Source organism: Zonotrichia albicollis, chromosome 5 (genome assembly GCF_047830755.1).
Source record: "Zonotrichia albicollis isolate bZonAlb1 chromosome 5, bZonAlb1.hap1, whole genome shotgun sequence".
Taxonomy (NCBI): domain Eukaryota; kingdom Metazoa; phylum Chordata; class Aves; order Passeriformes; family Passerellidae; genus Zonotrichia; species Zonotrichia albicollis.
The window spans coordinates 25545598-25558990 of NC_133823.1; the positions used below are offsets into that span (position 1 = coordinate 25545598).

Sequence of the window (13393 nt, forward strand, 5' to 3'; positions counted from 1 at the left end):
AGCTGGCATATGTTTGTGTCTGCTTTCCCAGGTAATCAATCCCCTTGGAGCTGTAAAATGAGCTCTGTGGCACTGGTGCTGCAGCTTGCTGTGGGCTCTCACTTTTACCTACAGCCCAATGGACACGTTAGGGTCATGGGGATCGTGCACATGGAAGAGATTGAAGGATTCTGACATAGAAGTAAATTTGAGGTTGATTTAAGTTTAAATGGAAGCTGATATCTGCAATGATTTCTTAGTGGGTTCTGATTTCTTATCTGTACAGCAAACAAAAATTCTCTTTCTCTCAAGTTGAGTTCCCTCTTTTTTTTGTTTTGGTTTATTTTTTTTTTTTTAAGCCTTGCCTTTTGGGGAAGAGAAGTACAAGATGTGTTTCATTTGTGTTCTCCGTGAAACAGACCAGAATGATTACCAGCTTAATCAAAGCTGTTTCTGTAAGGACTGTCTGCTGACAGTCTTACAGTAGCTCAATATTTCCACTGTTCTTCCTCAGTAATTTCTGTCCAGCTTCCTTGGAGGACTAGTCCTGTTTAACGGCTGATTTTTTTTTTAGCAGTATTTCCCATAGTAGGAAACACCTGATATCTGCAACAGCAGATGCATTTTGTTTTATGGAATTATTCTTAAAAACCATTGCTATTTTTAGATCATCAATAGTTTTCAGGGCTCGCTGCTGATTTCCTTTCTCTCCTTGCAGTTTGAACATGCCCTGACCTGGGTTCCCACATGTAGTGAGAATGGTCCATGACTATGGTTTGCACTGATCATTTGTTACCTTCTTGTACATTTTCTTGCCTTGTCTTACCCTCTCATTCCTTCCTTCAAAACAATGCCCCATCAGTATTGCCTGACTTCACTGCATGGTGTTCTTGTGAGCCCTTTTTTATTTATTATTATTTTTAGTTCTGAGTCATGTATGTTGCATCTAGCCATGAGCAGGATGCTCAACAGCATGTGTTCCTTTTTTTTTTTTCCCCTGCCTCCTCACTGTTTTTTTCCCCCCTAAGGAAACACATAATGGGGATCTGATCAATTTGTTGTAGGCAGTTTCTGTGTAAGCTTACTGTGAAAAAAGCCTAAATATCGTAATGCCCTTTATCCCATATGTCCCTACTGGCCTGTATTGGCCTTTTGGTTTTACTCACTTTAAAAATGAGAGAACATGATAGGTCAAGTTTCCTTATCTCTGATAGTTTCCTCTTGCTGTACTTTCTCTTTCCTGTTTGCTGTGGTGGTTGCAGTATAATCTGATCCAGAAAAAAATCTCTTGGGCAAATGTTAGCTCATGTGCTGTATGTTTGTGCATCAAACATATCACTTAGCAACAGGAGCTGCAAATACCTCTACCTAGCAAGCATACAGTCAGAGTTCTGTTTTGTTTTAATTAGCCACATTTCTGGCCTCATGCATTTGATTGAATAAACTAAACTGCTAATTAAAAGGCTACAATAATGCAATAAACAATTTGACACAAATGCACTGCTTGCTTTGTATGCATCCTTACCATGATTTGGCGTGAAGACACTCCTAAATTATCTACAATTTTTTTTTGTATTGCCCTCAACAATGTAGCTCTCAGCCTTCCCACAGAAAAGCCACTGTCAGAGCCATTAGCTACTGCATTTATTCCTTTGTTGGAAAACAGCTTCCCAATACAGTGCTGTAGTTCCAACCTAAAGAGAATTCCCAAGTCAAAGATCTCCTGCCAGTCATAACCTGGTTCTGCTGTGAACAGTAGTGTGTGACATTTGCCACATCTCACTGCAGTAAACTCTGCCTGCAGCCAGCTCAGCAGCAACTAACAGAGACTGAGAGAGCAAAAGCAAGAGTCTTGTCCTTAGGTGTGTTACTTACCAATATCTTGATACAGATCTTCGTGGTACTGCCTGATGAGAGTGTCTTAGCTTGCCAATGAGTTGATTTTTAGCTGGGAGAGAAACTGAGGGGTTTTCCCAGTGGTTTGCATTTGTTCTCCTCCAAACCGGTAAGGCTGGGCTGCAGTGCATACTTAATTTCTGTGAGTTGGTGGCAGAGTGGCATTTTAATGTGATCTTTGTATTTAGTATTCACTCTGTGATTTGGTCAGATGTGGTTGCTTCCATGCCCAAAGCATTTTCCTGTGAGGTGCATCACGGCACATCGGTGTGCTCTGCCTCTGGACCAACCTAGCAGCTTGCACTAGGTGCCCAGTGTCCCCAGAGCATGGTGCTTTATCATAGCTTTATCAAAGCAGGAGAAAGTCTTGGAGAGAGAAAGTGTTGGAGAGGTGGTGACACTGCTGCTGGTCTCCTGCCTGCATGTTGATTCCCTGCAAAACCTACTAACAAGGCTTTAAGCTGAAAAGGTTTCTTTTTTTTTTCTTTTTCTCCTCTCATTTTCAATCTGTTTCTTTCCTTTTGGATGTTCTCTGCTTAATTTGTTTCTTTTCTGTTTTTCAGACTTTACTTAAACATTACACTTCCATTGATGTTGTCAAATGTTCTGTATTATTTTTTATTTTCACTCTACAAACATCACTGATCTTTTTCTTTTCCCCTCTTTGGAATTCATAAGAAGATCCAATTTATGCACAGAAGAAAGGTATTCAATAAGTTGGAAGGCTCAAGTTTTATTAATTTTCCTAATGCTTAACTACATAAAATATATGAGGATACCAGTGAGAGATTTGGGGTTGACTTTTTTACTCAGCACTGTTTTAAATCTGTTCAATCCTATGTCTCAGAGTATTGTCAGCATTTATAGTCTTTTTTTTCGTTGTTGTGCTTCTTAACCTGAACATTTGAATTACCTTTTATATTAATCCTTCATATCCAGCTTGCCGATTCTGGGTTTGATACCAATCTAAAATCCAATGGAACTTATTAAATCACTGAAGTAAGATTCTAAGCTTTTATATTACCCCCTAGATAATTTTTGCACTTCAACTTAGTTTTTTTTTTAAGTTCCTTCATTCAAAAAGGGTTTGTTTAGATATTGGAATATCTTTTCGAGATATTTTTGAGCTTAAATGAGTGTATGGTTCTAAGAAAAGAAGGTAGAATCTTAAAAGGATATCAGGCAATGTTTGCAAGGGCTAAAATTAACCCTTTTACCTATAGCCAGTTTTCAGGTTTTGACCCATTTACTTTCGCATAGGTGTGTGCTTAGGTATAGCTCAAGTAATTCATCAGGATTTGCAGTAATAGTGAATTTCAAAATATTAAACTAGACGCACTTGGAATGTGAGTCTAAGATTTATGTATAAATAGTCAAGAAATCCACATACTGTGAGGTTAGTGATATTCAGTCAAAACTAACAGAGCAATAAACATTGTGAATATCAGGTGCATTTGTTAATAAAGCCAGAGAGGATAAATAACATTATTCGTAATTTTTACTAAACATATGTCATTTTCACATATTTGTGACACATTAGGAAATTCAGTGGAGACCAAACTCTTTAAGTATATTTTTTTAGTAACCTTTATATGTATCAGTGAGATACAAAATACCCCCTTTGAGCCTGTTTTGTTTTATGATTAAGGAAGGGTTTTTTTTCAATTCTTATTTTGTATTTAAGTGTAGGACATTATATTTCACTTCAGTCATAAATTGCAGTTCCAGTTTTCAGTTCTGAAATATCCAACAGTCTTAGTTGCTGTTCAATTTTTTGAATATCCTTATAAGATACACCAGAACAGTGTGAACTTGTAATACGCAAGTAGGGATTGGGATGTGTAGGGGTAAGAAAGGAAGAAAAATTATGCTCAAGTGTTTTTGGAATAGGAAGGGCTGAAAACCATGTCTTGTCTGTCTTGAGAGTTCTGTGAGATCATAGTACTGGGGCAGGAAGGTACCACTTTCTGTTCCTGGAGAAGCCAGCTGAATCAGTGCTGTTTTAATAAAACTTTTCATTAAGCTGTTTAAAGTATATTACATTAATTCAGTTACAGGTGAATTATAGCTGTTTCTCCCACTCTTCATTGTCTAGAATTAGACATTTATGCCCAAGTGTTCATATCTCTTTTTATCTTTATATGTTTTAATATTTGCTCTATATTTTTATCTTTATGTGTGGGAGATTTGAAAGCCATCACTCTGAGTATCTTTTAAGGAGAAAGCTAACTTTATTCCACCTAAAACCAGGACAGTAGCCTGGTATATCATGGCAGGTCCCACATTTTCCAGTACACCATCACTGTTCCTGGTTTTGGTAGATAAACACAAAGATATCATTCCCCTTAGTCTATGGGCTATCCCTAAAAAAGTCCATTGAGTTAATGAATTCCATGACCTTGAGCTCCTGTCATAACAGTTTTTCAGGGCAGGAAAGCTGGTGTGAGGTGTTGGGAGGTGTTGGATTGTTGCACGCTGAAGCCAGTTCTGATTCCATCGCCACTTGTTTCATCCAAGCATATTCTTCACTAATGTTGTCCTCCTCATTTTTACCCCTTTCTGCTGATTTAGCTTCCCTGATGGGCTCTACAAAGTGGATGAATTTGTTAGGATTTGAAAACAGAAATTTTCATTTTTGCCCTTCAATTCTGGAGTAACAGAGAAGGAAGCGTTGCTGTGATGTATAGTGGTGTCTGAATAGGCAGGAGTTGTCAGGCAGCATCCACACCAGTCAAGGTTAGCTGTCCTTCGGAAACTTTTAGGAGAAATCTTCATGATGTATGTGGTTCTGATTGTGATAATTAATGAAACTGGCTTTCTGAGTATAACAGAACATTTTCTTGGGGATGTGGAGGATCCTTTGTAATAAGTCCCGTTTGCTTATTTCCATTCAGGTGGTTCTCTCTTGCATGTACAGATTTTGATGATACCAAGTAACAAGTACACCTGAAACTCAGCCAAACTGTAGTCTGTGTTGCACTATAGCTTTTTTAAAAGGCAGAGTATTGCATGAGTTCACAAATTTCAAAGCAATTGTAATTTTGAGCAGTCCATAGCAGTGATTAGAAGGAAATTGCTCTGTAGAACTCTCTTTGCCACTGCCAGCCTACACAATCCCTATAATCTCATGCTCATTTCCAGGACTCTGCTCTTAGGTTTTATTATCTTTAAATAATTTTTAACTAAGAATGAGAAAAATTGTTTTCAGTTATAATTGCAAATGTGGCTTATTTTGGCAAACTGTAGCATTAATATGACACTTCTTGTATTTAGTGTTGAAAGTATTTAGTGATAAATTGTTTATAAATCCCTATAAGAGTTTTTAATATCTTTTCCATAGGTGCAACAGCTGCTGCTCGAAAGGAGGTTATAAGGAACAAGATACGAGCAATAGGAAAAATGGCTAGAGTTTTCTCAGTGTTAAGGTAAGGCTCTATGCTGGGTTAGTTTTCTTTTTAAGTGTTGAATGATATCTTTGAATGGTTACTTAGAGCACTCAACAGTTAATCAAACAGCAAATCTGCTATTTTAGTATACCACTCAACTGAGTTCTACCGCCCAACTGAGATCTACTGCAGTCTTTCAGAGATTGTTTTATTTATACAGTGGTGCTATTTATTTTGGCTCTGATAGTCTTCCTCAGGGCTTCTGCTGAATATGAAACAAACAAAAGACATCAGGAAAAAAAATTCCAATTACCATTTTTAAAAACTTTTACTGACCAGGTGTACTAATTAACTTCTAGCCCCTGTGAGGCAAGTGTTAAATGTGGGGAAAGGGTATGTTACACATCCCCTCTCATTAAAAAAGAAGTCAGCTGTCACACTTCGTCACCCGCAGATGTTGCTACAGCCACGAGTAATGATGACTAAAGATGAAAGCATTAGGGTCATTTACCTAGAAATCCAGGAAATGGTTGTGCAGGCAACAGCAACTTGCTCCTTTGGGCTGCACTCCCCCAAACACATGAACATGAGTAACTAATTGCTACCCAATGTTTAGCACTCTCCATTTGATGTCTCTGAGCAGAAGAGAAAACATGCTGTACTGTGCTGAAGCCTAAATATAGAAAATACAGTTCTCCCTCCCTTTCAGCGAGCGTTTTTTTCCTCAGGAAGCTGTGTGTTGGTCTGCTGGAGTCAGTTGATGGGATTATGCTTAGTGAAAAATCATGGGAGTTCTAAAACATTTACTGTTATGATTTCACGATTGATGTAAGAAGAATAAATAAAATAGTTACTTGAAGAATCCACTATTTAATTTCAGTGGAAATGTCCAACTTGCTTGCTTTGAATGCAGCATGCCAGCAGTGGGCAGGTTCTCTGCAGGGCTTTGCATGGGCACAGCAGCTCACCCACACCTTGCAGATTGCAGCAGCATAGCCTTAAATAGCAAGCTGAGATGGAAGGCTTTGTACCTGGGGATCCCTAAGTATTACAACTGACTTACTGGTGATGCATGAGCTACTTCAAAGTGGTGCCCATAAAAAAACAGGTTGGCATCATGCCTTTTCCCTAAACAAGATGGGGGAGCAATCAAATGTTTCCACCTGCTTCTCTGTACCAAGTCTGGCAGAGAGCCTGGAGGTGGCTGCTACCACCTGCATAAAACAGCACAACTATTTTTCTCTAATGATAGTTGAGCAAACAAAGTTTGGGAAACTTGGCTTTCTCCCATAACCTTGAACCACAGCTTCTGGATTTACTGTATTCTGTTGTGAACCACCTTTTAAAATACAGGATTAGTTCACAAGAGTTGTGAACTTTAATGAGCAGAAGAATCTGAAGTTGCATGATCAGCTGATGTATTTGGAGTTGTGCAACTTACAGATGATTGACATCAGCCATGTGTCAGACTTCTTCAAAGGGATCTGTAGGGCAGAAGCTTTTCAATGGTTTCAAGGATGGAAGAGGGATACAGAATAATTCCTACATGTGCTCTCTCTACAATGACACACATAAGTCTCAAATCTTAAGTCTACCCTAGGCAAAACCACCACAGCATTTTTACAGCTCTTGATTATTGATGGCCTTGAAAGCTTTGCAGGAAATACTGAAGATGAAGAGTAATTTGTTCTCCCTTAGCTTTAACCAGCAAATACAGCGCATCCTCACTGTGATCCAAAGTATAGTCAGCAAATAAACGGGTACCTGCAATGCATGGTTTTGGTGACAAGTCTTCCAGGGGGATGAGTGGCATTTCATCCCAGCCATCACTGGGATACCTCAGGAAATGTATCCCAGTTATCTTTTTTTCTGAGAAAGGCTGATTCTCCTCAGCTAGGTGGCAGGCTGCTAGGCAGTAAAAATTTCACAAGGTAATCTTGCAGATACTATTCCTGTAGAAAAGCCTGGGATATTTTTTCTGTCTTGCCAGCATAATCCACATAAGACACAAGTGTCAGGTAATTGTGTGTAACCCTGGGAAGAAATCAGCAGCACCACCATCTATCATCTGTCTATATACCAACCTGCTCTGGAAATCTTTGAAGTTCCTGTTCAAGTCATTGTGTTTTATGAAGTTTATTTCACTTATTCTTGAAATCTTTCTGAAACATTAGCACCTAATCTGACCATGTGCAAAGAATTTAGTCATCTTTTCTTTGTGCTGGAGTGGTCCCTTTCCTCAAGGATATAACTTGAATGTAAAGCTGAAATAATTTCAGCCATTTTTGTGTAAAAAATTAGGTATCAAAATAGTGTTGTATTGAGTTTCAAATGTTATAAATGAGCTTTGATGAAAATAGATATTATGGAAAGATTGGCTTTAGCTAAATGGAAGACTTCGTGATTCCTTGTCATTTACTCTCTCCAGCTTTGTTTCTCAAGTCTCACTTTTCTTTTGGTGTATTTAGACTGGAGAGAGTTAAATAAAATACTTAATCAGTTTATTATCCTTTTTTTTAAAATAGAAATAAATGACATCAAATAGAAATGAAGGAACACTGAAGGCTAAAACATCATGATATTTGTGACACACATCTTTCTTGTACACATTCAGTTTAAAGATAATAAAAATACAGTCAGTAAACTTAATCCAGGAGGGTAAAGCTAAAAGTGCCATTGCAGTTTAATTTAAAAAAAAAAAATGTAATATACTGAATAATTGAGAGAAAGCAAAAGCTTTGCTGTGTAACTGTTGATGATAAAAATACTGTGTTAATTCTGAAAATATTTTGCTCTTGCGTTAGTTTTAATTGCTTGGGAAACTTGCAAACAAAATGGTCACAATTTGATTTTGACGGTTACATAATGAAAAGTGAGTGCAAGCAGAATTATTTTCAAACTAAAAATAGAACTGGAAGAGTATATGTAGTAGGTAAACAAGAGTTGTTTCATATATGTGAGTCATTCAGGGCATGTAGGTCCAAAGGAAATTGTAAGTAGTAGAATTGTTGAGAGACAGTTTTTATAGACAAAACCACATTATCCTCAAGTGGATATGGAACTAAATTCTGTCTTTGTATTTGCTTCCTCCAGCTTAATGTCATTATATACTTCAAAGTAAAGCACTTCAAAATAGGTTTCTCTTAAGGAATTGGGGTCACTTTTGCTGCTGAAAAAGTATGTCATCATAGGCAGCATCACAGTCCTTGTAGAAAGCTTTATTAAAGGCTTCTCTGGATAGAGCTGGTGTATTCCTCTAGCCATATATTTAAAAACTATGTATTTGGAGACTAGCAAAGCATATTTCAGTTTCATAAAATAATTTTGTTTAATCCATATTATTTTTAGCATACAAAATTATTAAGGACAGTACTAGCAAGGATGGAAGTGCTTATTAATTTTAATGAGCTTTTAGCTGCCTTTCCTTGAGTGGCTGGTGGTCATCAATAAATAATGCACCTGCCTGCTAGTGCAGACAAGAGCAAACTAACAGTTTAAGTTGATTTTGGACCACACAGTGTAAAATGCCTAGATGCATTGTTGGCAATTTCTAGTCCTTCTCCTGTCAGATTTGAGTTGAGAGATGTATTGTTCCATAGGCACAGGTTATAGTGTTAACTGCAGTAGGAGCTGCATATGGTGTGATGCAAAGGTTTGACAAATGTACACAGAAGTGAATGGGATTTCACTGGTGCTGATGTCATCACCAAATTCAGTCTATCTTGGCATGGAGATTGGAGATGACAAAATCATTGCAGGGCATGCCGTAATAGCTTAAGATGTCTAAACATATATTGTGTTTTTAACAAAGACATTTACTTTTGGTGGTTTTATTTTTCTTGTTTTCTTTAACCTTTGCAGAGAAGAGAGTGAGAGTGTGCTGACGCTGAAAGGTTTGACCCCGACAGGAATGCTGCCCAGTGGTGTGCTCTCTGGAGGAAAACAAACACTGCAAAGCGGTAAGCCTGCTGGCCTGTGTGTCTTGTCCTGTGTACAAAAACAATTGGTTTTCAACTGCAGAACCTAAGAAAAGTAGCCACAGCTGTCTCAGAAAAAAAAAAAAAAAACAAAGGGCAGAAAAAACCAGGCAGTTTGTTGTGTTGGAGCATTTGTGAGCAGTTCATGTAAGGCCAAATCTCAAGACTTAATACATACCATCAACTTTTAGAGAAAAAGAGGGAGGGGGGAGCCCCTGAAAATCAACAGTTCAGAATGGTAGCTCAGGATTGTATGTGACGTGCACTCTTTCCACAGTTCAGAGCATCTTTTGGGTTTTTTTTTTAAAGAGCAGCCTTTGATACATGGAGTACTGAAGGTTCAGCTTAGCTAATGACACTCAAACTCTTATTTTATCTGATTTGTTCTTCCTTATAGAGAGCCACCAGTGGAAAATAGGTCTAGAATTAGATTTTCTCTCCTAGAAATTCTAGGCGACAACATGAGAACAATTCCACTGTGATTTAAGCCCAAGTGAAGGGAGGCTCTTCCAAACACAGTGTTTGCCTTATACACAAACACAATACAGATTGTCAGTTTTATACCAAGTGCTTCTTGTTACAGGAAATTGGTAAGTCTATGGTAGGACTGCCTTTGTTTCCTTATGGAATAAGGAGTGCAAAGTGTTTAATTACTGGAAGCTCTCCTTTTTTTTCCTGTGTGTACTGCTGTAGAGTATATTGCAGGCACGCATAAAGGTTTCTCATTTATAGAGATTCTGCTGGCAGTAGATGTAAGAAATAGAGATGCTTTATAACCTTGACACAGTCTCAGCCTCTTGTTTTCCTCTTTCCTTCCTGGAGTATTCTTTCTCTGTATTTTTCCCTTTACTGTCTCTTTTATCTGGAAGATTCAGGTATATGGTGGTAAACCTCCTTTTCCACTTTTTTCCCTTCTCTTGTTTCTTGTTGATGACTTGTGTGTGATGGACATAGTAACGTTCTGCTTTGGAAATGCTGCAATATGATTTCACAGGAGGCCTTTCTTAATGGGTTTCTGGTTTTCACCTAGGCTTTTCTCCACATAGTTGTTTTACATTTGTCAGAAAATTTGGTCCAAGGAAACTGCTATTGTTGCCCTGGCAAAATATTAGGAATAGAAATAAATTTGAGAAAATTGCCAAATGTTCTTGCTACAATGGCTAAAAGGAAAAATCTCCTCATACTGCAGTATTCTGGCTCAGTAAAACATTACTATACACAAGCTTCTGCATTAGTTAACACACAATACCCCATTCACCAAATACTCTGAAGTTCATATAGTTTCTGTTAAGCACACATATTGCCATATGTATTAACAGAAAATATGAGTAGTATGTTCTGTTGTGGAAGTATACATTTTAGTCCTCATTTTTTCTAATGTGTCAGTGCTGGTTTGGATCTGGTTATTCATTTTAATTTTTCATCCTAGTTCTCATGTTTGCTTTTCTTTCAAGTTTGCGTTGGTTTTGTTCCTTGTTTTTGGCCATCTCTCTTGCTCTGCTGCTTGAGAGGCATAGGTTTACCTTGGTGCATGAGGGTTAAATCCTCTCACTTCCCCATGCAGCAAGATAATAGTATAGATATTTTAGAACATATATTAATCCATATTTGATATCCTAACTTAAAAAAAAAAGTTTGGGTTTTACATAGGGGAAAACAAGACAAAAAAGAAGAGACAACTTCCTAAAAACTTGATTTCTTGAACTATTCTCTAAACCACAGAAATTCTTGAAAATCAAAATTTCTTTTAAAATATTTGCTATATTGGATTGCATTTAATGATTTGCATCAGCTTCTAAATCTCTGACTATAAAAAAAAATGCATACCAAAGCTGATGGGTAAAACTCAAATGAAAGTATATGTTTAAGAACCATTAATGATTTCATAACAGTGGTAACATGGTATTCATAACATTGCAGCAATCTCCCGGTTACAAGCTCTGCTCTCTCTGACCTGGCTTTGCAACTTTGGAGGTCCAACAGTCAATCTTACATCTGCATCCATTGATTTAAATAAAATATTAGTAAAATGTGCTTTTTCAGAGACTGGGTTGACAAAAATAAAGTTTACGGATGGAGCAGACTGGGCAAGGTTGCAAGCAAAGGCAAAGCTTTCTGAGGATCCCATGCTGTGGGGATGTTTCTTTTAGTCAGGAGAGAGAAAAAACTAATTCTGTTAAGTTGTATATGGAATTCCTTTGCCTTGTACTGCATCAGTACTTTTTGGGCTGATGTTGTAAGTTGTATGAATTTTGTGCGATGGCTTTATGCCATTTTTTGTTCTCTTTTGACAGGGCAAGTCAAACTGCTCTTACTGAGAGCTGGGACAATTATATAATGACCTTTTCAGGTCAGATGTGCAGTGTGGAAGACATTTACGTTTTATAGTTCTTTTGAGTCAAAAGAAAACTTGTTAAATGTGTCTTTAAAAACTTTTAGTTTGTGAAACTTCTGCTTTAAAACAAACTCTAGCTTAATTCAATCTGCAAATTACTGTTTTTGTCTAAACATTTTTCTGTGTGTCTGTTTTGCCAAAATCCAGCACTTACAGTAACATTAGTGTTGTAGCTCCTTTGCTATTCACTGACTTGTTCTTAGAGTTGAAATCCTCTGCTCATTTTTTCTCATTCGTTTTGCTACCCCTTTCTTCTCTTCAGCTACTGTTGAGGCTATTGAGGCTGATGAAGGTAAATTGGCCAGTCCCCTTTCTGTTGGTGCCACAACAGATAAGGGCTCTGCTGGGTGTATTCATTTTGCTGTAGCTTGTACAGATTGTGTGGGTGTTGGGCTAACAATTGTGGCTCGGTATTAACCAAAATGTAATTGCTTTAAAGGGGAAAGTGTTTTTTTGGTTTTTCTTTCTGTTGCTGCTATTGAGGTTTTTCTCTTTCTGTAAGTTACAAACACATTGGAATTGCTTTATGTTGAATTAAGCACTGAGTAATGCCACAGGAGGAGATCAGGGAACTCAGATTTCACGGGACATAACTTGGCAGCACTCATAAATGCTTTGTGACACATAGCTCAAAATCTGTGTGCTGGAGGCTGGCTCAAACTATCCTCAGCAATTTGTGGTCAAAGAAAACACATAGCTTTTTATATATTCTCTCTTTTTCTTGTTGTTTCTTTTCCGCTTTTTTTTATTTATGCTTCAGTTTGTTTCCTTTCTTTTAGGTCACTAATGAAAAAAAATTATTGGTCTTTTGTTATAGTACAGCATGTTTCTGTTTCCCTTTAAAAGTAAAACAACACGAGACATTTGTCTGCAAGATGTCTGCTTCTTTTGGTAGCGGCAGTTTACACCCTGGATATTTACGTTAGAGCAACCATTAACACAGGCACCATTTTAGCTGCATATAAAGTGACTGGCTGCCTTAGAAGATTTCTGAATGCTCAGTATTGAAAACTGGTGTTTTGTTGACAGACCTCTAATTTAACCCTTAACAATTTTGAACACTTAAGGTAAAATCTAAGTAACCATGTATTGCAATGTAGATGTACAATATTTGTTCAATATTATAAAGTTTTGGAAGAAGAATTTTCAGAATTCCCCTTTAAAACAAAATTCTTCAGTTGTATTTTGTTCTTGCCCCTCTCAAATTTTCTGTGGGTTTTTTTTTAACTAATTTTTAAAAAAAGTCTGGTGATTGTTGTCCTTTGGTAAGATGTGCCCTTTTGGCCAGTTGAATTTGTTTTTGAATTTTTTAAAGCAGTGATTAAAATTACAGAACAAACAAGTAAGAGAAAATACAACTGCTTTCTAAATAGCAGTGAGTAAGCTGCTATTTATGTTGGAATTATCTATTCCTATCAGCAATCTCTAATCTGCAGTGTGCATTCTTGTTGACAGTTTGGCTGTTTTCTGTGATTTTCTGTGACTATGTGTTGTGTTTTAGTAGACTCTCAATGTAACCTGCTAATATTCGTTGTCTGACCAGCAACTACAGCAGAGCACCTTCCTTAGTGTTACAGACAATAATGTGTATACTGGAAATACAATCCCTTAACGTGCCCCCATGCCAGCAACATGCACCCCTCAAGTTCATTCTTGATTTGCCATCCTTGCTAGTTAGACACTGTCACCCTAGTCACAACTACTGCTCCACACAGGTGAAGCTTCTGATGGAGGAGAAGTTTCACCAGTTCTCCTTCAGG

At 37.4% G+C, this 13393-nt stretch overlaps 1 protein-coding gene across 2 annotated transcripts in view; it reads left to right on the forward strand.

The window, feature by feature from the left end:
• PPP3CA (protein phosphatase 3 catalytic subunit alpha) overlaps positions 1–13393 on the forward strand; it is a 170596-nt gene that overhangs the window by 153775 nt on the left and 3428 nt on the right. The window contains exons 11-13 of one of the 2 annotated variants that reach the window (XM_005484710.4): positions 5216–5300; positions 9123–9220; positions 11896–11925. In XM_005484710.4, the coding sequence (XP_005484767.1) occupies positions 5216–5300; positions 9123–9220; positions 11896–11925 (213 nt within the window). The remainder of the gene's footprint in view (positions 1–5215; positions 5301–9122; positions 9221–11895; positions 11926–13393) is intronic. The other variant, XM_005484711.4, reaches the window with a different exon arrangement.